This window comes from Oncorhynchus kisutch, linkage group LG4 (genome assembly GCF_002021735.2).
Source record: "Oncorhynchus kisutch isolate 150728-3 linkage group LG4, Okis_V2, whole genome shotgun sequence".
In the NCBI taxonomy this organism is placed as follows: Eukaryota; Metazoa; Chordata; class Actinopteri; order Salmoniformes; family Salmonidae; genus Oncorhynchus; species Oncorhynchus kisutch.
The window spans coordinates 61,608,363-61,630,207 of NC_034177.2; the positions used below are offsets into that span (position 1 = coordinate 61,608,363).

A 21,845-nucleotide genomic window follows, 5' to 3' on the forward strand; every position below is an offset into this window, starting at 1 on the left:
AGAAATTGGTTGAGGTTATTCCTTTGTGTAATGAAGAATTAAGGCCATCTTGAACGAGGGTCACTTCATGTGTACTGTTTGATGGAGGCAAATGACCAGAAAGCATGCTTGAGTTTGTTTTCTTCCTGTATTGATCACAGAAGACCCCGTCTTAAATTTTATCGATTATTTACTTTTAAAAAATACCTAAAGTTGTATTACAAAAGTAGTTTGAAATGTTTTGGCAAAATTGACAGGTAACTTTTGAGATATTTTGCAGTCACGTTGCACAAGTTGGAACCAGTGTTTTTCTGCATCAAACGCGCCAAATAAATGGATATTTTGGATATATATGGACGGAATTAATCGAACAAAAGGACCATTTGTGATGTTTATGGGACATATTGGACTGCCAACAGAAGAAGCTCGTCAAATGTAAGGCATGATTTATATTTTTATTTCTGTGTTTTGTGTCGCGCCTGCAGGGTTGAAATGTTTTCTCTCTTTTGTTTACTTTGGTGCTATCCTCAGATAATAGCATCGTTTGCTTTCGCCGAAAAGCCTTTTTGAAATCTGACATGTTGGCTGGATTCACAACACGTGTATCTTTAATTTGGTATCTTACATGTGTGATTTCATGAAAGTTACAGAAGTCAACAAATGAGAGCGCCTGGGGAATGGGAGTGGAGCTAGGCACTGCAGGGCCTGGATTAACCTCTACATCACCAGAGGTACAGAGGAGGAGTAGGATAAGGGTACGTCTAAAGGCTATAAGAACTGGTCGTCTAGAAGGAGCAGGTTTCTGGGCACGGTAGAATAGATTCAAGGCATATTGTACAGACAAAGGTAAGGTAGGATGTGAGTACAGTGGAGGTAAACCTATGCATTGAGTGATGATGAGAGAGATATTGTCTCTAGAAACATTTCCTTTCGGGAAAGCTGACCACGACTCCATTTTGTTGATCCCTGCCTACAGACAGAAACTAAAACAAGAAGCTCCCGCGCTGAGGTCTGTTCAACGCTGGTCCGACCAATCTGATTCCACACTCCAAGACTGCTTCCATCACGTGGACTGGGATATGTTTCGTATTGCGTCAGACAACAACATTGATGAATACGCTGATTCGGTGAGCGAGTTCATTAGAACGTGCGTTGAAGATGTCGTCCCCATAGCAACGATTTAAACATTCCCAAACCAGAAACCGTGGATTGATGGCAGCATTCGCGTGAAACTGAAAGCGCGAACCACTGCTTTTAATCAGGGCAAGGTGACCGGAAACATGACGGAATACAAACAGTGTAACTATTCCCTCCGCAAGGCTATCAAACAAGCTAAGCGTCAGTATAGAGACAAAGTAGAATCTCAATTCAATGGCTCAGACACAAGAGGTATGTGGCAGGGTCTACAGTCAATCACGGATTACAAAAAGAAAACCAGCCCCGTCACGGACCAGGATGTCTTGCTCCTAGGCAGACTAAATAACTTTTTTGCCCGCTTTGAGGACAATACAGTGCCACTGACACGGCCCGCAACTAAAACATGCGGACTCTCCTTCACTACAGCCGACGTGAGGAAAACATTTAAACGTGTCAACCCTCGCAAGGCTGCAGGCCCAGATGGCATCCCCAGCCGCGCCCTCAGAGCATGCGCAGACCAACTGGCTGGTGTGTTTACGGACATATTCAATCAATCCCTATCCGAGTCTGTTGTTCCCACCTTCAAGAGGGCCACCATTGTTCCTGTTCCCAAGAAAGCTAAGGTAACTAAGCTAAACAACTACTGCCCCGTAGAACTCACTTCCGTCATCATGAAGTGCTTTGAGAGACTAGTCAAGGACCATATCACCTCCACCCTACCTGACACCCTAGACCCACTCCAATTTGCTTACCGCCCAAATAGGTCCACAGACAATGCAATCTCAACCACACTGCCCTAACCCATCTGGACAAGAGGAATACTTATGTGAGAATGCTTGTTCATCAACTACAACTCGGCATTTAACACCATAGTGCCCTCCAAGCTCATCATCAAGCTCGAGACCCTGGGTCTCGACCCCGTCCTGTGCAACTGGGTACTGGACTTCCTAATGGGCCACCCCCAGGTGGTGAGGGTAGGCAACAACATCTCCACCCCACTGATCCTCAACACTGGGACCCCACAAGGGTGCGTTCTGAGCCCTCTCCTGTACTCCCTGTTCACCCACGACTGCGTGGCCACGCACGCCTCCAACTCAATCATCAAGTTTGCGGACAACACAACAGTGGTAGGCTTGATTACTAACAACGACGAGACGGCCTACAGGGAGGAGGTGAGGACCCTCGGAGTGTGGTGTCAGGAAAATAACCTCACAGTCAACGTCAACAAAACTAAGGAGATGATTGTGGACTTCAGGAAACAGCAGAGGGAACACCCCCCTATCCACATCGATGGAACAGTAGTGGAGAGGGTAGTAAGTTTTAAGTTCCTCGGCGTACACATCACAGACAAACTGAATTGGTCCACCCACACAGACAGCATCGTGAAGAAGGCGCAGCAGTGCCTCTTCAACCTCAGGAGGCTGAAGAAATTCGGCTTGTCACCAAAAGCACTCACAAACTTCTACAGATGCACAATCGAGAGCATCCTGTCGGGCTGTATCACCGCCTGGTACGGCAACTGCTCCGCCCACAACCGTAAGGCTCTCCAGAGGGTTGTGAGGTCTGCACAACGCATCACCGGGGGCAAACTACCTGCCCTCCAGGACACCTACACCACCCGATGTCACAGGAAGGCCATAAAGATCATCAAGGACAACAACCACCCGAGCCACTGCCTGTTCACCCCGCTATCATCCAGAAGGCGAGGTCAGTACAGGTGCGTCAAAGCTGGGACCGAGAGTCTGAAAAACAGCTTCTATCTCAAGGCCATCAGACTATTAAACAGCCACCACTAACATTGAGTGGCTGCTGCCAACACACTGACTCAACTCCAGCCACTTTAATAATGGGAATTGATGGGAAATGATGTAAAATATATCACTAGCCACTTTAAACAATGCTACCTAATATAATGTTTACATACCCTACATTATTCATCTCATATGTATACGTATATACTGTACTCTATATCATCTACTGCATCCTTATGTAATACATGTATCACTAGCCACTTTAACTATGCCACTTTGTTTACATACTCATCTCATATGTATATACTGCACTCAATACCATCTACTGTATCTTGCCCATTGCCGCTCTGTACCATCACTCATTCATATATCTTTATGTACATATTCTTTATCCCCTTACACTTGTGTCTATAAGGTAGTAGTTTTGGAATTGTTAGCTAGATTACTTGTTGGTTATTACTGCATTGTCGGAACTAGAAGCACAAGCATTTCGCTACACTCGCATTAACATCTGCTAACCATGTGTATGTGACAAATAAAATTTGATTTGATTTGAGATGAGGTCACCGCATGTGTGGGAGGTGGAACTAAAGGGATTCATTTATTGGAATAACTTACTAGCAGGAGGTTCCTCTGTGGGGTCTATATAGTTGTCTTCATCATCACTTTTTGGGATGACGTAGTCTTCCTGAAGAGAGCAGATCATACAATGTGTCAAGAAAAATATGAGGCAAAGAATCTGTCAATATGCTGTCATAAATGTACAGAAACCAACAAGAATAAGAATAATTATTATTTTGCCTAATAACTACACAGTACCTCATTGTCGTCCTGCTGGTTGGGTTTGGGGGGAAGTGATGGTCTGGTGAGTTTTGGTAGGCAGATGGGCTTCCTGGGTGGGTGGGTTGGCCTGTCACGGCAGCTGTCTGAAAAAAAAAGAAGCAAAATCAGAAACAGGACGTCAGAATTTGCATAACGCAACAACACACTGTCTTTGTGGCACTCTGTGTCTGTCACAGTCCACTGACTAGTGGCTTTCATCAACACAAAGATTTATGAGTGGTGCCTCAACAAGGCGAGTGAGTGTGAGTGAGTATGTGTGTGCGTGCGTGCCCGCATGGATGCGCACGCACGTGTGTGGCAGGGTGGAAGAGTTCTCACCTACGTAGTCCCCCCTGGGGAAGCAGGCAGACGAGGTGGTGGTGTTGAAGACACTCTGACTGGGAGGAGGCTCATAGCTATCATCCTGCTCCCCTTGAGGTTCCTCATAAGTGTCACTATCCTGCAACATCATAATAGTGTTAAGGCGTTCAGCCCCACAGCTTTGTGTGATGGAAAGCTTCTGACAGAAGTCAAATGACTGCGGAAAACAATGTCAAACAAAGATTACTTTAGAAGCATTTTAATATGGTAGGTTTTTAGAATCAGTAAGGCATGTGGATTGAACTCACAAACTCATTTTCAGACCACTGTTCACCATCCAAGTCATCACCTGTATAGAGAAGTATCGAAAAAGGGCCCCGCATGATGCAAAGTTATTGGAAATTACAATATTGGGAAGACATGCATGATAGCTTCCAAATCATATTCTGAACATATTAGCCGAAAATACTGCTGGCCAATCTCACTATTATATATAGTACTTCAAGGGCCACATTGTGAGACTAGAAGAAAGGTCTTACCTTGATAGTCTCTTACAGGTACTTTTGGAGCGGATTTGTTTTTAAATCTGCAGTACAGAAAGACCAGTTAGGAGTTGAAGTCAAAAGTTTTAGAAACAAGGATGGACTTGACCAAGAGTGTAACTTCTTTTAGACCTTATACTTTGGGCCTGAAGAGTGACTGTACACGTCAAAGGTACCCCTCTCAGTTATGTGTAGTATCGCAACCTGCTCATTCTGAAACCTATGTACTTTTTTTCCATCTATCTTTCACACTAAATACCTTCATGTGTTGTGCCAGTGGATGGTCCCTTTTCAAGAAAGGAAAGTGAGAGAAGAGCCATCTGTCCTTCTGCTTGTCTATTTTCAGCTTGGAGGACTACTTATGTTTTTCTAATAGTTGAAGAAAGAGGAATAACCAACTTTCACCACAAAAAAAAAAAAAAATTGAAGAAAATATAACTGCGAGCAGCAAATGAACAAGGTTCACAGAAGGACAGAAACAGACACAAGATCAGTTAGATGACAAAGCAAGCACTCAATCATCATGAGTCTTACGTACAAAATCTGGATTGAATCTGATGTATGGTTCACGAGAAGAAGATGATTTTGTGCATTAGTGTTAAATACGAGTTGTTAATAGTGTCCTTGTTTTTTTGAGCTATCAATAACAAATTCAAATCAAATCAAATTGTATTCGTCACATGCACCGAATGTAACAGGTGTGGACCTTACAGTGAAATGCTTACTCACAAGCCCTTAACCACCAATGCAGTTTTATCCCAAAAAAGTGTTAAGATAAACAAACAAAAATTAAAGACTGAAGTAAAATGAACAGTAACGAGGCTATATACAGGGGGTACCCGTATAGAGTCAATGTGCGGGGACACAGGTTAGTCGAAGTAATTGAGGTAATATGTAATACGTATGTAGAGTTAAAGTGACTATGCATAGATAATAAACAGAGAGTAGCAGCAGCATATAATGCAACGGCAAATAGTCTGGGTAGCCATTTGATTAGCTCCGGTATCGCTTGCCGTGCGGTAGCAGAGAGAACAGTCTATGACTAGGGTGGCTGGAGTCTTTGGCAATTTTTAGGGCCTTCCTCTGACATCGTCTGGTATAGAGGTCCTGGATGGCAGGAAGCTTGGCCCCAGTGATGCTATTCCAGACAGTAATGCAACTAGTCAGGATGCTAATGATGGTGCAGCTGTATAACTTTGAGGATCTGAGGAACCATACCAAATCTTTTCTGTCTCCTGAGGGGGAATAGGCTTCGTCATGCCCTCTTCACGGCTGTCTTGGTGTGTTTGGACCATGATAATTTGTTGGTGAAATGGAGACCAAGGAACTTGAAGCTCTCAACCTGCTCCACTACAGCCCTGTCGATGAGAATGGGGGCACGCTTGGTCCTCCTTTTCCTGTAGTCCACAATCATCTCCTTTGTCTTGATCACGTTGAGGGAGAGGTTGTTATCCTGGCCCCACATGGCCAGGTCTCTGACCTCGTCCCTATTGGCTGTCTCATCGTTGTCGGTGATCAGGCCTACCACTGTTGTGTCATTGGCAAACTTAATGATGGTGTAGGAGTTGTGCCTGTCCATGCAGTCATGAGTGAGCAGGGAGTACAGGAGGGGACTGAGCACGCACTCCTGATGGGTCCCCGTGTTGAGGATCAGCGTGCCGGATATGTTGTTACCTACCCTTACCATCTGGGGTCTGGCCCTTCAGGAAATCCAGGATCCAGTTGCAGAGGGAGGTGTTTAGTCCCAGGGCCCTTAGCTTAGTAATGAGCTTTGAGGGCACAATGATGTTGAATGCTGAGCTGTAGTCAATGAATAGCATTCTCACATAGGTGTTCCTTTTTTTCAGGTGGGAAAGGGCAGTGTGGAATGCAATAGAGATGGCATCATCTGTGGATCTGTTGGACGCAATGCCAATTGGAGTGGGTCTAGGGTTTCTGGGATAATGGTGTTGATGTGAGCCGTGACCAGCCTTTCAAAGCACTTCATGGCTACAGACGTGAGTGCTACGGGTTGATAGTAATTTATGAAAGTTACCTTAGTATTCTTGGGCACACTATGGTGGTCTGCTTGAAACATGTTGGTACATGTACAGACAGGTTGAAAATGTCAGTGAAGACACTTGCCAGTTGGTCAGCGCATGCTCAGAGTACACGTCCTGGTAATCCGTCTGGCCCTGCGGCTTTGTGAATGTTGAAGGTCTTACTCACATTGGCTATGGAGAGAGAGTGACCACACAGTCGTCCGGAACAGCTCTCAGGCATGCTTCAGTGTTGCTTGCCTCGAAGCGAGCATAGAAGTAATTTAGCTCGTCTGGTAGGCTTGGGTCACTGGGCAGCTCATGGCTGTGCTTCCCTTTGTAGTCTGTAATAGTTTGCAAGCCCTGTCACATCTGACGAGCTTCGGAGCTGGTGTAGTACTCAGTCCTGTATTGACAATTTGCCTTTTTGATTGTTCGTAAGAGGACATAGCAGGATTTCTTATGAGCTCCGCTCCTTGAAAGCGGCAGATCTACCCTTTAGCTCAGTGCGGATGTTGCCTGTAATCCATGGCTTCTGGTTGGGGTATGTACAGTCACTGTGGGGACAATGTCATCAATGCACTTATTGACGAAACTAGTGACTGATGTGGTGTACTCCTCAATGTCATCGGAAGAATCCCAGAACATGTTCCAGTCTGTGCTAGCAAAACTGTCCTGTAGCTTAGCATCTGCGTCATCTGACCACTTCTTTATTGAGCAAGTCACTGGTGCTTCCTGCTTAAGTTTTAGCTTGTAAGCAGGAATCGGGAGGATATAATCATGGTCAGATTTGCCAAATGGAGGGCGAGGCAGAGCTTTGTACGCGTCTCTGTGTGTGGAGTAAAGGTGGTCTAGTGTTTTTTTCCCTCTGGTTGCACATTTCACATGCTGATAGAAATGAGGCAAAACAGATTTATGTTTCCCTGCATGAAATTCCCGGCCACTAGGAGTGCCGCCTCTGGATTAGCTTTTTCCTGTTTGCTTTTTGCCATATACAGCTCATTGAGTGTGGTCTTAGTGCCAGCATCGGTTTGCGGTGGTAAATAGACAGCTACGAAGAATATTTTGGTAAATTGGTAAATAGTGTGGTCTACAGCTTATCATGAGATACTCTACCTCATGTGAGCAAAACCTTGAGGCTTCCTTACTAATAGATTTTGTGCACCAGCTGTCATTTACAAAATATACACACCGCCACCCCTTGTCTTACCGGGGGCGGCTGTTCTATCTTGCCGATGCAGCGTAAAACCCACCAGCTGTATGTTATTCACGTCACCGTTCAGCCACAACTCAGTGAAACATAGGATATTACAGTTTTTAATATCCCGTTGGTAGGATATACGTGATCGTAGTTCATCTATTTTGTTATCCAATGATTTTACGACTGGACTATAGGACTGATAGTAAAGGCAGATTACCCACTCACCATCGGATCCTTACAAGGCATCCCTACCTACGTCCCAGATATCTTCATATTTTTCTCCTGCGAATGACGGTGATGAGGGCCCTGTCGGGTGTCTGAAGTAAATCCTTCACGTCCGACTCGTTAAAGAAAAAATCTTCTTCCAGTACGAAGTAAGTAATCGCTGTCCTGATATCTAGAAGCTCTTTTCGGTCATAAGAGACGGTGGCAGTAACATTATGTATAAAATAAGTCACAAATAACGCGAAAAAACACACACAATAGCACAATTGGTTTGGGGGACCGTAAAACGTCAGCCATCTTGTCCGACACCATTGTATTGTTCAGTGTGGTTCATTTTAGGGATGTCCATGATAGCGTCCATTCAAGTTGATAGGTAACTGTAGAGTGGAATTACAGTGGTTTTAATGGACACAAAATATTTTTGATTTGTAAATAATAACTCAAGACATCTTTTGACCAATCCCTTAGCTTTTCTCAAACTAAGTTAAGACATGTACCATGGGCCTACATTCTTCTACATTTGGTGATATTTGGTCCTATGGTTCATGAGAAGAAGCATATTAGGTATGGTGTGGCCATCTTTGAATGAATCAGCATGATTTTCTAAACTCTTTAGGGACTATTGTGATGAGTCCAAAGAACATATTTGGAGTGAATCTGATTTTGAATGATTATTTTAATCATTAGCGTTACATAGACAAACAAGTTAATTGCTAATAGTTTCCTTATTTTTTGAGATTTCAATGCCAAACTTAACATGGTTCATCATGTATTTGATTAACCCAAATTTGGTGTTATTTGGACTTATGATTCATGAGTAGAAGTTTTTCAAAAGTAAAAAAACAATCAAATCAAATTGTATTGTATTGGTCACATACACATGGTTAGCAGATGTTATTGCGAAATGCTTGTGCTTCTAGTTCCGACAGTGCAGCAATATCTAACAAGTAATCTGACAATTCCACAACAACTACCTAATACACACCAATCTAAGTATAGGAATGGAATTTGAAAATATACATATAAATATACGGATGAGCAATGACAGAGTGGCATAGGCAAGATACAACAGATGGTGTAAAATACAGTATATACATATGAGATGAGTAATGCAAACATTATTAAAGTGGCATTACTAACAAAATGATCTAGGAATAACAATTGGTTTTGCAGCGTCGCTGTTCTGTCAACCCCTAATTATACCATGTGAGCGCACTGCACTCTCAGCTGAACTGAGATGTACGTAGTTCCAATACACTACACATCTCTGTTCTTGTTCCCACCTATAGAGCTGCAACATGGGCTGGACTCTCATTCCTCTATACTGCATTTCAGATAAATGCCTAGTGTAGTGTATGGAAAATATTGAACTATGGGGCACAACTGGTGTCCCTGCTAACTTGTGGGTCACAGAGAATAGTGTTGAGTAATGCTCTCTGTGTATGGAGTGTGTCAAACATTCATTTTAATAGACTGACCTTCTCAGCCTGTTCAGGATACTGCCATCATTCTTCTTGATATCCTGGACCATCTTCTGAAGCTGGCTGGAAGACACATTTAAAGCTTCTCATTAAAGTTGTCCAAACATATTCAACAAAAACCATGTAATGTTCATGAACGTAATACAGGACACAACTATTAACACAATTTGGAAGTAATAACAGGCGCTAGACAAAAAATGTTATAGCTCAATCATGTATGTTAATACTAGAATATGGCGTAGTCTAAATATATGGCCCCGGCAGAGTTTATTGCAGGCTGCGGAACACTGAAAATATGTTAACTTCAACATGGAATAAAACTTTTTCAGAGTCAACTTTCCATGTTGGCCATAGCACTTGGAGGTGAAGGTTAACTGTAGTTCTGAGTCAAGTACACACCCGCACACACTAGAACTTACCTACTCACTGTAGCCTACATGCAATTACAGATTGAGAGCATGAGGGAGACGGGTGTGAGACAGGTGTAATTACAGGAACATCCACATTAGTCAGCCTTCTCTTACCACATTCCCTCTCCCTTTCAAATGTTGCATCACTAGCACTGTATGTAACAGCCACCCAGCTCCTTCATAAAATAAAATACTATACAATAAACCCATTTTTACTGTTTAACTTAATCTAGATGCAACATTTGATAAAAAATAAAATTAATTGTCGCCTACAATAAGCTATTGTTGGGTAAATCTATTATTTTGAGCATGGCAGAAAATAATTGAACATATGTACAGTATTATAAATGGTTGGCACTTTGTGCATATAATTATACTATATATTTACTGTAGGCATTTCTTTACTTGCCAGTTGCCACTAAGTCATCATAACCATTGAAACATAGTCAGAATTTAGGTTGTTCTGATCACAAAGGTTAACCATTAAACATCTTTCCCAGTTTTACAAATACATTGCCCAACATAGAAATATGGGTATCTCTTACCGAAGTTTTACAGTTGCAGGAGCTGTGAACTTGTTAAATGTATCCATATATTAATCAGGCAATTGACCAGAGAGGCCAACTTCTGCGTCTAGCTACTATCCAGCTCAATGTCTGCGTTGTGAATGAATTCACTGGCATTGGCTGCCTGCCTAAGATTACTCTACTGAACAAGTCATGCAGCAATCAGTGATCATAGCAGAGGGGAAAAAATAACACCTCTGCAAGAACAATCACTTCTCCTTTCCATTCCATGAGTTTGACCACAATATTTTGCAGTATTTTGTTGTGGGTGAAACTCTCCTTGAAATGTCTTTCTTCTTCATGATCAATTTGAAGACAACGCTATTTCCCGTAATGCTTCCAAACGAGTTTCACATAACCCAGGGCCGGCTCTAGCCTTTTGGGGGTCCTAAGTGAGATTTGGATTGCCCCCTGTTACGGATACAAGTATTCTGTGTGTGTATTTCTTTTCTCTCCTTCTCCCCTCTTCACAGGTGGCAATCATCATTACCCAATCAGTCATCAATCAGTCTCTAATCAGAAGACACACCTCCTCCTGTTACCATTACCCAATCACATCCCCTTTCCCTTGGTTTAAAAACCCATTCAGTTGTTTCCTCTGGAGTGCCATCTCTCTGTTGAGCTTTTGTTTGGGTTATGTCTACATGTCACTTTGTCCCCACATGTGAGTATTGTTATGGGGTGTGACTGTTTGTTTGTTGGTGGGAAAAGGGGGTACCACGAAAAGTCGCCCATGGGCGTACACTACCCGTAGGTAAACTTTGTCTAAATACACTAGTTAGAATTGGGTGGACCACTCACTATTTTTGGTTAGTTAGCTGTATTGAAGTAGTCTAGCTTAGGAGTGTTTTTGGATATTTGTTTCTTTCCTTGGGTACAGCTCAGCCCCTTTTCCGGCCCCCCTTTACCGTGTGTTTAGAAATAAACCCTGAGTGTTTAATGGGAACTTTTAGTTGTCTGTGGTTTTTGTTCTCACTGTTACTTTGTCACTATACTTTGCATGAGTTATGTTACGGGTCTCGTTATCATTCCCCGCCTAGACTGCCGGGCCAAAGGGACTTCGTAATAAATTATGCACCATGTGGCAAGTGCATATCACCCAGAGTCTCAGGGTGCACTTGAACGATGGCATCAGACACTGAAGTCTATGCTATGTAAAGATTGGGATGAGGGAGTTCCTCTAGTTTTGTTTGCTGCTCGTGAAACTGCAGGAGTTCCCAAGGTTGTCTGGCTGAACTAGTGTTTGGTCACACAGTGAGAGGACAGATGAAAGTTCATAAAGAACAGTTTTGTCCCAAGAGTTGTGTACAGGAGATGAGAATGTGTTGGACTATGTTAGTCGCTTTCATGAGCGCCTACACCAAGCCTGTGCTCTCGCAAAGGAAGCTCTGTTCCTCAGAGGAGTATGAAAAGACACTATGATAAAGAGGCTGTTTCTCATCCACTACAGCCAGGTGACCAAGTACTGGTGTTATTGCCTGTTCCAGGATCTTCACTGTCAGTTTGTTTCTCTGGTTCTTATTTCATTGAAAGAAATGAAGTGAAACTGATTGTGCTTCAAACTCCTGATAGAAAACGCCAATCTCGTGTGTGTGTGCCACGTTAACATGTTGAAAGCATACCACACCCGACCCATCACCCAGTTAGATAGTCCAAAAACAGCGGAAGGTACTGCTGCTTCTACTGCTATGATAGAGGACTGTCATATTGTTGATGGCTTGGAGTTGCGCAATACTCAGCAGCAGTGCGTTAGATTGCCCAACTCCGAAATGCATTCCCTGCACCTACCACCAGACGAGAGCTACGCCGCTTTTTAGGGATGGTTGGCTACTACCGTAGTTTCTGTAAAGATTTCTCTGCTGTAGTTGCTCCATTGACTTTTTTTTTTTTTTTTGCTCAGTCCGGCTAGATCATTTGTGTGGTCCCCTGATTTGTAAGAGAGCTTTTGAATCTGCTAAAGAACTCTTATGTAATACCCCTGTACTTGCTGCTCTGGATTTTGAACAACCGTTTAAACTTGAGTTAGATGCTAGTGCCAGAGGTGCTAGTGCTGTTCTACTGCAGCAGGACAAGAGTGGAGTGGATCATCCTGTTGTTTTTCTCGTAAGTTTAAAAAATGTCAGACAAATTACGCAACTATTGAACAAGAAGCTCTTATCTCTACAACACTTAAGTTTATTGGTTCCATTGCCCTACCATTGATTGTGTATATACTGCCGGATGTACAACCAGAACCCGCGCCTAATGCATTGGGCCCTTGTTTTTTAAAATATATTTTTTTAAATCCTCCCTAGGGTTGCTCTTTTAAGGGTGGGAGTGTTAAGGATACAAGTATTCTGTGTGTATTTCTTATCTCCTTCTCCCCTCACAGGTGGCAATCATCATTCCCCAATTAGTCATCAATCAGTCGCTTATCAGAAGACACCTGTTTCCATTACCCAATCACATCCCCTTTCCCTTGGTTTAATAACCCATTCAGTTGTTTCCTCTGGAGCTCCATCTCTGTCATGCAATCTCTCTGTTGATGTCTTGTTTGGTTTATGTCTACATGTCACTTTGTCCCCACCTGTGAGTATTGTTATGGTGTGTGACTGTTTGTTGGTGGGAAAAGGGGTACCAAGACAAGTCACCCATGGGCGTACACTACCCGTAGGTAAACTTTGTCTAAATACACAAGTTGAAAGTGGATGGGCCACCCACTGTATTTTTGGTTAGTTAGCTGTATGGAAGTAGGCTAGTCTAGTTTACGGGTGTTTTTGGATATTTGTTTCTTTCCTTGGGTCCAGCTCAGCCCCTTTTCCCGCCCCCCTTTACCGTGTGTTTAGAAATAAACCCTGAGTGTTTAATGGTAACTTGTAGTTGTCTGTGGTTTTTGTTCTCACTGTTACTTTGTCACTATACTTTGCATGAGTTATGTTACGTGTCTCGTTACCCCCCCCCCCCCCCCCCCCCCCCCCCCCTAGACTGCCGGGCCAAAGGGACTTCGTAGCACCCCCCTAAAATGTAATCAAACCACCGCGGGCAGGATTGGTCTGATTTAGAGGCTGGTGTGGGAGGGAGTTTGGAACTTGTAAGGGCTGGCTTACAACTTACTTTTTGAAAGTTGTAATAGTAGAATGCACGAGGTGCGATTTCAAAATTGGGTCATGCATCATCAGTGTTCCTCTTCATGTCAGTCATTGCATACCTTAGAGCTATTTTTATAAGCTAGGTTTTTTTTGCCCATATATTTTGGCATGTCTGAGTCACTCAAATATTACATGGAGAAACATTAGACATGACAAAGGTTAACTAAAATGGCAATGTATAGAATTGCAAGAGTTCCCCAATGCAGGACGGGGGGCTTGTGTGAAGTACCACGAGGGCCCGCAGAGTTATCTTATCTGTGCGTCTAGGTTTATTATCAGAGGGAGTGAATATGATGCGTTTTCTGTGTCATTGGGACTGACCCAACAACATTCCCACCACACAACTTGGCAGTTTATAAAGGGAAATATCGCCCCCTGCTGTGAACAGCCTCTGATCAGCCAGCACAGTAAACAGAGGGTAGCCTTCACTGACATGAGGAACTGTGGTGAAACAACTGCAATTTCTCAATAGATGGAAACACCCAATGGTTGCTAAAATACTGAGTGAACATTCTCCGAAGCCACTTCGAAAGTTGTAATAAATTGCCTGAATCTTTTACTGTGCAATGCTCAGGCTGTTGGGTATTAGGGAATATTTTCAATAAGGGTTCTAGTCAGGGTTCTAGCATTGTTATTAGGCCCAATTTGCAGTGGAACATGTGTGATTAAACTTTCAAATTACATGGGTTGGATTGAAATTTATTTTGGGCAACAAAATGCACAATATGAACCCAGAGGATATCACTACAGTGATTCACTGTATCAATGATCAAAGTAAAATGGCTCACGTTCCTATTTTCAAGGGGTTTGAATTGTTAGACTGTTCTGTTTCTATTTGTGTGGTAATGTGTCCTGTCAACTTGCAAGGCAACACGTGATAACATGAACGGTGAACCTGTTCGGGACCTCTTTGACCCACTAGCCTCAAGCCTACCCATATGAGCATAAATGTGTCATAGGCTATAGTACACTAGTGTTACTTTCTCATAAGAAAGTCTGGTTTATGGTTTACATACCTTGTCAGTTGACTCATGTCGCTTATTCAGTAGAGTAGCTATATCTGGAACTCTGGTTAGTTTGCCAGGAAGTGTATTGACAATAGTAACTACAGTATTTTAACACTAGCAGACCTGATCAGAAGGGGAGCCCATTTGACATTTCCCTCTAAAGCTCTGGCTCCCTAATAATCCACATGTTTCTTCATCAGATGTCAAACAAAACCAAACAGTGGAAACACTGAAACAAGGCAAGGAAATCATGAGCACGTGTGAGGCTCAATTCTGGAATAGCTTATGCAACTTCCTATTTGCAAAAGTTTATGATTAACTACATGAAAACGGGAACTCATAAGGAAAGAGTTCACAAATCTATCAGCCTACTAAAATAGACTGAACATTTCCCCCTCGCAGGGCGCACCTACACATGCACACGCACACCCACACCTGCTTTGCAGTGCTCTCTTGGTATTCACCTCAAAGGCCTCAGCTATCTGCTGTGTTCACATGAGGGAAGAACACAAGAGGAGGACAGAGAGAGTGTGAGGGAAGAGAGAACAGAGAAATAGAGGGTTACTCACGGCTGGTGGATGAGGCTGAACCTGCTCATATCACTGTCAGACAGATTCTGTTAAAGTAAAAGAAGCAGAAAAATACAAGAGAATTATACGTTTGTTTTTTACAACTCTGTGTGTGTACTGTAACTGAATGGTTCTTTATGTTGGGTTTTGCAAAATAACATTACAATCTGTAATTCAGTTTTGCACAACATGTTGCGCCGGTTATGAAATGTATCACTTCGTAGCTTACACCAGATGGCAGCATGACGCTAAAACAGCCAAAAGCCTTTGAAGCATGCCTGCTTTTTAATAGGAAATGGATTGTTACTTTATGGCCCTACTTGCGTACCCTTGATCCGGTGCAGATTACACTCAATCTTATTTTGTCCCTAATTTGTTTACTAAATATGTCATTCCAGTGCCCTGTGACATTACCTTTGAAAAAATGACAATGATGTCTTAATGTCTACTCACATCCCTCAATAAATTGGATTTTCATGGTTCTCTTTGAAGGGAAGCAGTTGCCCTGAATTCCAGAGTAAAATTACACAAAAATATAAAATGTGCTCTAAATCATGCTAAATTATGTATTTCTCTCTTCATTCATAATTGATTGCTTCAGGGTCCTCCTTTGGTCTCACTTGCTCTCCTTTCTTGTTATCCCTTGCTTGTATTAGGTTGAATTTATTTTCAGCATAATGAACTTTAGTACGCAGGTTCATGATTGAATCATCTGTAAATCAGTCAGATTCCTTAATATGAGAGGCATCACCTTCCTCACAAAGAAACCTCACAAAGACCCCCACACACATGAAGGTGCACACTTGATCATTTCACTCACTTATAGGAGGAAAAGCGTCTCCACCTAAATTCAGGCTTAACTTTTTGACACTGAATAAAATATCAAATATTTCGCCTGAGTGCCTTTGCATATGCTGCTCCCAGATTGAATTATTTATGGCAAGTTTCTCCCGGTGTTTGAATGAAACACAATAGGCCCTATGCCCTGAAACCACTCCTGCATATTGAAGACCAGCAGTCCCCGCTACAGAAGACACTAGAGCTTCTGCACTCCGCAGGACCTCAAAGCTCCTATTCTAACTAGGTTTTGAAGACTTGTTTGAAATCTAAATCAGCTCGAGGAAAGAGAGAGCGGTGGAACCACATTCTGACCCAGCCTGCCCTCCACCTAAAATCAACATAGCAACGCAACGTTTTTCATTTAGCACTCTGCCAAGGAAATACGGGAGGATCTCAGACCTCAATGATAGTGTTGTTAACTCCCTCTGTTACAAGACGCTTGCCTTCTCTCCAACCACATCTCCCATGCCTCACATACTAAAATACCCCTCTGCTGAGTGAAGTAAGGCACTCCACATCATCACCATATAAAGTGCATGGAGGAATGTTGAACCGCTACAGCTTCAAACACCATCCAGGACTTGCTACTACCCACACATGATGTGAAAAGACGGACCCTCTGCCGTCCTGCCCTCGGTTGTGCCTGTGGAGATATGATAATAAGTCATATGGGAAACATGAGAGAAATGACCGGCTCACTTTCTGAGAGCTGCATGCACAGCCAACCATAATATGTCAATATGTCATATTATGTTTAAGGTTATAAATACCACATGAATATGCAAATCCATCTAAAAAGCACCCGCAGCACCTACACAGGCTGACATACAGAGGTCATGCAGCACGGCAAGAGCAGGTCCTCTCTGCCCTTCTATGCAAAACCAAAAAGTGCTGTATTTGTACTGATATTGGAACCCTTATTGGTGCTCTATAGAACCTTTTTTAATGGTTCTTTAAAGAACCTTAGGAAAATGTTTTCCATAGCACCATAAAGGCTCCATTTAGAACCCTATGAGCATGGTTCATTATATAACCTTAAACAATGGTTTATTTTTCGCACCAAAAAGGGAAAAGCTGTCAATATGAGCCAAAGAATCCTTATTTGGAAATATATAGAACCATTTTTTTACTTAAAAGTTGCTACACTCTTTTAAGTGTGTACGCTAGCAACATGGACACGAGTCTTTCTATAAATAATGAGGCCAATGTGTGACATTGGGATACACATTTCAAAACGGTTTGAAACAAAAATGATTTTTTTTTAATGCAGTTCCACATGTGTACTTTTGAGGAATAAAAGTGAATAAATGCAAATTGGCTCATAACTCCACCTATACAGCAACATAGACTGAGGACTATACATCCTTTAAGCAGGGTTTATACAGACATTGGCAAGTCAAATTCAAGGACTTTCAGGGAATCTTTCATGCGCTTAATTGTAGTTTTCAAGGACCTCAATGTTATACAATTGTTTGTATAATTTATAGAATTGAAACGTACAGGGCCTAATATAGAACGCCCCCCCCCACTACCACAAAACATCATGCAAAGAGTATAAAAGAAAAAGTAGGCCATTACCACTTTAAAAATAATTCAATTATTATGACATTCTAAAACATGTGAGAATAATGTGGACATTGCCTGACTAAATAGATTGGATACATGCAGACAACACATAATAAACCCATGAATAGCAGTAGCCTTAATCTCACCATTGCTGTTTTACAATGAGAAAGTTAGCAAGTATGACTTTAAAAAATAAAGAAAAAAATAATAAAATTTTTCACAAAATTTGGGCACTGGGCCTTTGCTCGGCATGTAGATTGCAAATATTTTCAGCATTGCTTTTTCAATCTGATTTATTATTTTGCGTGCATGCGCCCGACTGCCACAATTGTGCGCCACCTGATGCTTCTCTTGGTCGCTGCCGGGATTTGCACTGTTTACAATAACAGGGTCAAGCATTGTCACAATAGCAGTAGAGAATCATCTTGAACACGATCTAGTTCCAAAGCTAGTTTAGGGTTTTTTAAGTCTCTAACTGAATGGGAGAACGGATACTAGGGCAGTGACTGGGAACAATGTGTCTGTCTCATTTTGAGTTTAATCCTCAAAGCTCCAGAGCTTGAATATGGCAAGTTGGCAATGCAGAGAGTGCTGCAAACTATGAAGCTTGGGGTTACACGAGTCTTAGCTGAACCCAGGTGTTCTGACTAGATCAATAAATGCTATATCAATCAATACATGTAGGTCTATGTTTTAGATCTGGTCTGGTAACCCACACATCAAAAGCGAATCCTTTGAAACGTTAATGACTTTGATTGATTCACCTTGAAATCCCCATTGACCTTATTTGGGGGAGTTAAAACTAGCTTGGAGGCATAGACGGACAACTTGAAAGTTAATGTTCAGTTTATCAAAGTCCCTCGTAGGTAGTACTGCTGTGGTATCCTACCTCCAAATGAAAGCTGTGCAGGGTCACTGAATAATGCATCGAAAACTAGATACAGTAGCAAAGCTCACATAAATAAAAACCCTTAGACGACAAGAACTCCTTAGTCACTGCCGTGGCGAATGACTTTGCAGCATGTTACCTAGATCAGGCCCACCACCTAGACAAGCGGCTCACCCAGAATCAGAACACGTGAATAAACCTTTATTCACACCTTCGAACCGGTAAATCCTTCACTAACCGTGATTATAGGCTACACCTTAACGGTACCGCACACTTTACATTACAATAGCCAATACTTAACTTGTGGATGAAAACCAAAGGCATCGTTTGTATAAACATTAGCGTTTCTCATATCAAATGAAAACACAGGAGAAACTAAATAGAGGCCCACCGAGAAGCTTGTTCAACAGCGGTGGTGAGTAAGGCCTAGTTGGTGATACCAAACAAAAGACCAAATGGTAAATATTTAGTTCTAGCTAATTGATAATGGTAACCAGACTCTGGCGTTGGTGTTCACTCAATGTAGGGACTAGCGATAGCAAGTAGCAAGAAATGTTTGTACAAAACAATTGTCTGTTAATGTGGGGAGAAATGGAGGGAAATGTCCCACAGTGTTACTACTTCCTGTAGCGATGTGGTATTCTCAAAGTGGAAGTTGATTTGATGCCTCACTATTTATGTCATTCTGGGAAGTAAAGGTGGCGATGAATTTTTTTTGTCACTTCCTGTAAACTTTCACCAGACTCTGTCAACTTGACTGTTGCTTTACCCTGTCTCATACGCTCAGCATACTGCTGGAAAATCCATTATGTCCATTATGCATTTCGAAAGGATTGGAAGTTTTTGTCTTGCAAATCTCATGTTTACCAACGATGTTGCAAACCTGTCAGATTTTGTCTCCCCTAAATGAACAATACCAGTTAATTAAGGATTTAGGATTTAGTGAGAATGGATAAATAATATCCACTAATTTCAGCAACCTATGGCTGAAATTAGCATTAGGACATTTTAATTATTGCACTCCTTTCAAGGCCATAATTGCCGTAGGAATTTGAAGGGAATTTAGAGTCCAAGTCTATTGTCTACTCTTACATCATTAGGACACCACACTAAATTTGGCCAAATGCAAAAAGTTATTATGTACCTGTTGATGTCAAATCATGTGGGTTTGCTGTGGTTTGGTGATAAAATGTTTCGGTAGTATTGGAAGTAGTATTCAGGTAGTATTGAGATGTCAAGAGAGAGAGTGTATAACAAAATAACGTACCATAAACCTCTGTCCGTTAATCCTCATTCTTTCAACAGTTGCAGCACATTCTCGCATTTGATTCTGAAAAACAGTATGACATACATCCTAATGATCAACGCATCATTTGCTGTGGTTTGGTGAATATTTTCAGTTGCTTACAATAATGTAGTTGTTCTTTGCTCATTGGTGTAACTAGCAGTACCTTCCCAAAATAAACACACACACACACAGTTCCTTGGAGACGCCAAGGAAAGAATTTCTCCTCCCACTCACCTGGCGCAGTAAGCTGGCCACCTGAGCTGAACTCCAGTCCTCACACTGCTCCCTGGTCGGCAAGTTCATCACTGTCACCACCAAAGGGATCTCTGAAGTCCAGGCTCTGATAGAAAGTGATGGACTGACCTCTCTCTCACACCATGACTCCACTACAGCACTCAAGTCCCACATCAGGAAGTGGACAAGGAGGAGGAGGGGAGGTCATCTCTCACTGGGGCAGGCCATTCTCTCTCTCACTCTCTATCTCTCCCTCTTTCTCTCTCTCGTGCTCTTAAAAAAAAAGTTGTATTTCTGAAACAAATGTCCCTTAATCTGCAGGGAGAAAATGGGAAATAAAAACTTCCTCAAAGTCAAAGTGAGATATTACATTTGAAAGGGGACTTTCATTGACTACATGACACGATTGCATGACAACGTTCTCCTTTTTTTACGGATGAGGCTGACCTCATTTATATTTAGTCAACCTGTATGTGTCTAAAACTGTCATGTTTCACTTCAACAGAAACTTGATAACGACAGCCCACTCCGCGTCTGACACCACAGCCCTTGTCACCAAAAGCACTCTCCAATCTCCATTACATTTGACAACAACAACCTTGCCGTTTTTTGCTGAACAATCAGTCATTTTTAATACAGCTGGGGGGAAAAACGAATACATGTCTTTTAGTGAGACAATTATGTAGGGAGGAGGAGGAGGGGGGCTTAGTGTTGTAACATCTCCAATATATAATACACATAACATTGAAATGAAATAATTGATTCAGGTCATATAATTGAATTTACCAGCATCTTCATCGTGAGTCAGATGAGAACGGAGAGTAATCGTTGAAATCTGATAGGAGCTGGTTGTGAACTGTGAGTGTGCCCGGCTGAGTCTTTGCGTGTGTATGTGTGTTTCATCAGATCACACCGTTGGACTTGGGCCAGCACGGCACACAGCTGAGTGATCAGGAGGGAAGCGTGCGGACAATTAGACAAAGCCTGGCCTGTGACACTACTTAACCCTCAAGCATCAGGCTAATGAGAGTTGTAATGTGGCTGAATACATTCCGCCAGGCATACAGGCTGTTGGCCCCATCGGTGGGTTCACTCTGATCAAGGCATGCTTGCTTAAGGGAAACTGCTGGTTCACCACATGCCTTGACATCCGCTGGTGTGTTTCATGTATTTTGTTTAGAGCTCTTTACAGTCAGATATTATTATGTGATAACCAGTGGTGTAAAGTACTGAATTAAAAAATCTTGAAAGTACTACTTAAGTTGTTTACTTGGGTATCTGTACTTTACTTTACTATTTACATTTATGACCACTTATACATTTTCCCGTACAACCCAAAGTACTCCTTACATTTTGAATGCTTAGCAGAACAGAACAATTGTGAAATTCACAAATTTATCAAGTGGTCATCCCTACTGCCTATGTTCTGGCGGACTCACTAAACAGAAATGCATCTTTTGTAAACAATGTCTGAGTGTTGGAGTGTGCCCCTGGCTATCCGTACATTTTAAAATCAAGAACAAGGTGCCGTCCACTTTGCTTAATATGAGGAATTTGAAATGATTTATACTTTGACTTCAACTTTTGATACCTAAGTAAGTATATGTTAGCAATTAAATTTACTTTTGATGTTTAAGTATATTTAAAACCAAATACTTTTAGACATTTACTCAAGTAGTATTTTTCTTTTTCACTTTTACTTGAGTAACTTTCTATTAAGGAATCTATACTTTGACAAAAAAATGACAATTGGGTACTTTTTCCAGCACTGGTGGTAACAGATACCGTAATATATGCTATTGCACAAACACTATATATACAAAAGTATGTGGACACCCCTTCACGACCAGGAATACAACTTTCCTAAAGCA

At 42.0% G+C, this 21,845-nt stretch overlaps 1 protein-coding gene across 4 annotated transcripts in view; it reads right to left on the minus strand.

Moving 5' to 3' along the window:
* Positions 1–20,316, minus strand: part of blnk (B cell linker) — a 32,667-nt gene extending 12,351 nt beyond the window's left edge. For 2 of the 4 annotated variants that reach the window (XR_004209814.1, XM_020481540.2), the window contains exons 1-9: positions 19,975–20,316; positions 19,720–19,782; positions 15,158–15,204; positions 9,475–9,540; positions 4,550–4,596; positions 4,319–4,359; positions 4,029–4,149; positions 3,687–3,793; positions 3,486–3,555 (exon numbers count right to left, since the gene is read on the minus strand). Coding sequence is in view for 3 of the 4 variants with exons in the window: in XM_020481540.2 (XP_020337129.2) it covers positions 3,486–3,555; positions 3,687–3,793; positions 4,029–4,149; positions 4,319–4,359; positions 4,550–4,596; positions 9,475–9,540; positions 15,158–15,204; positions 19,720–19,782; positions 19,975–20,148 (736 nt within the window). In the remaining variant the exon portion in view is untranslated. Of the gene's footprint in view, positions 1–3,485; positions 3,556–3,686; positions 3,794–4,028; positions 4,150–4,318; positions 4,360–4,549; positions 4,597–9,474; positions 9,541–10,432; positions 10,941–14,597; positions 14,873–15,157; positions 15,205–19,719; positions 19,783–19,974 lie in introns of those variants that run through there. The other 2 variants (XM_020481542.2, XM_020481541.2) reach the window with 2 other exon arrangements.
* Between the last annotated feature and the right edge of the window lie 1,529 nt (positions 20,317–21,845).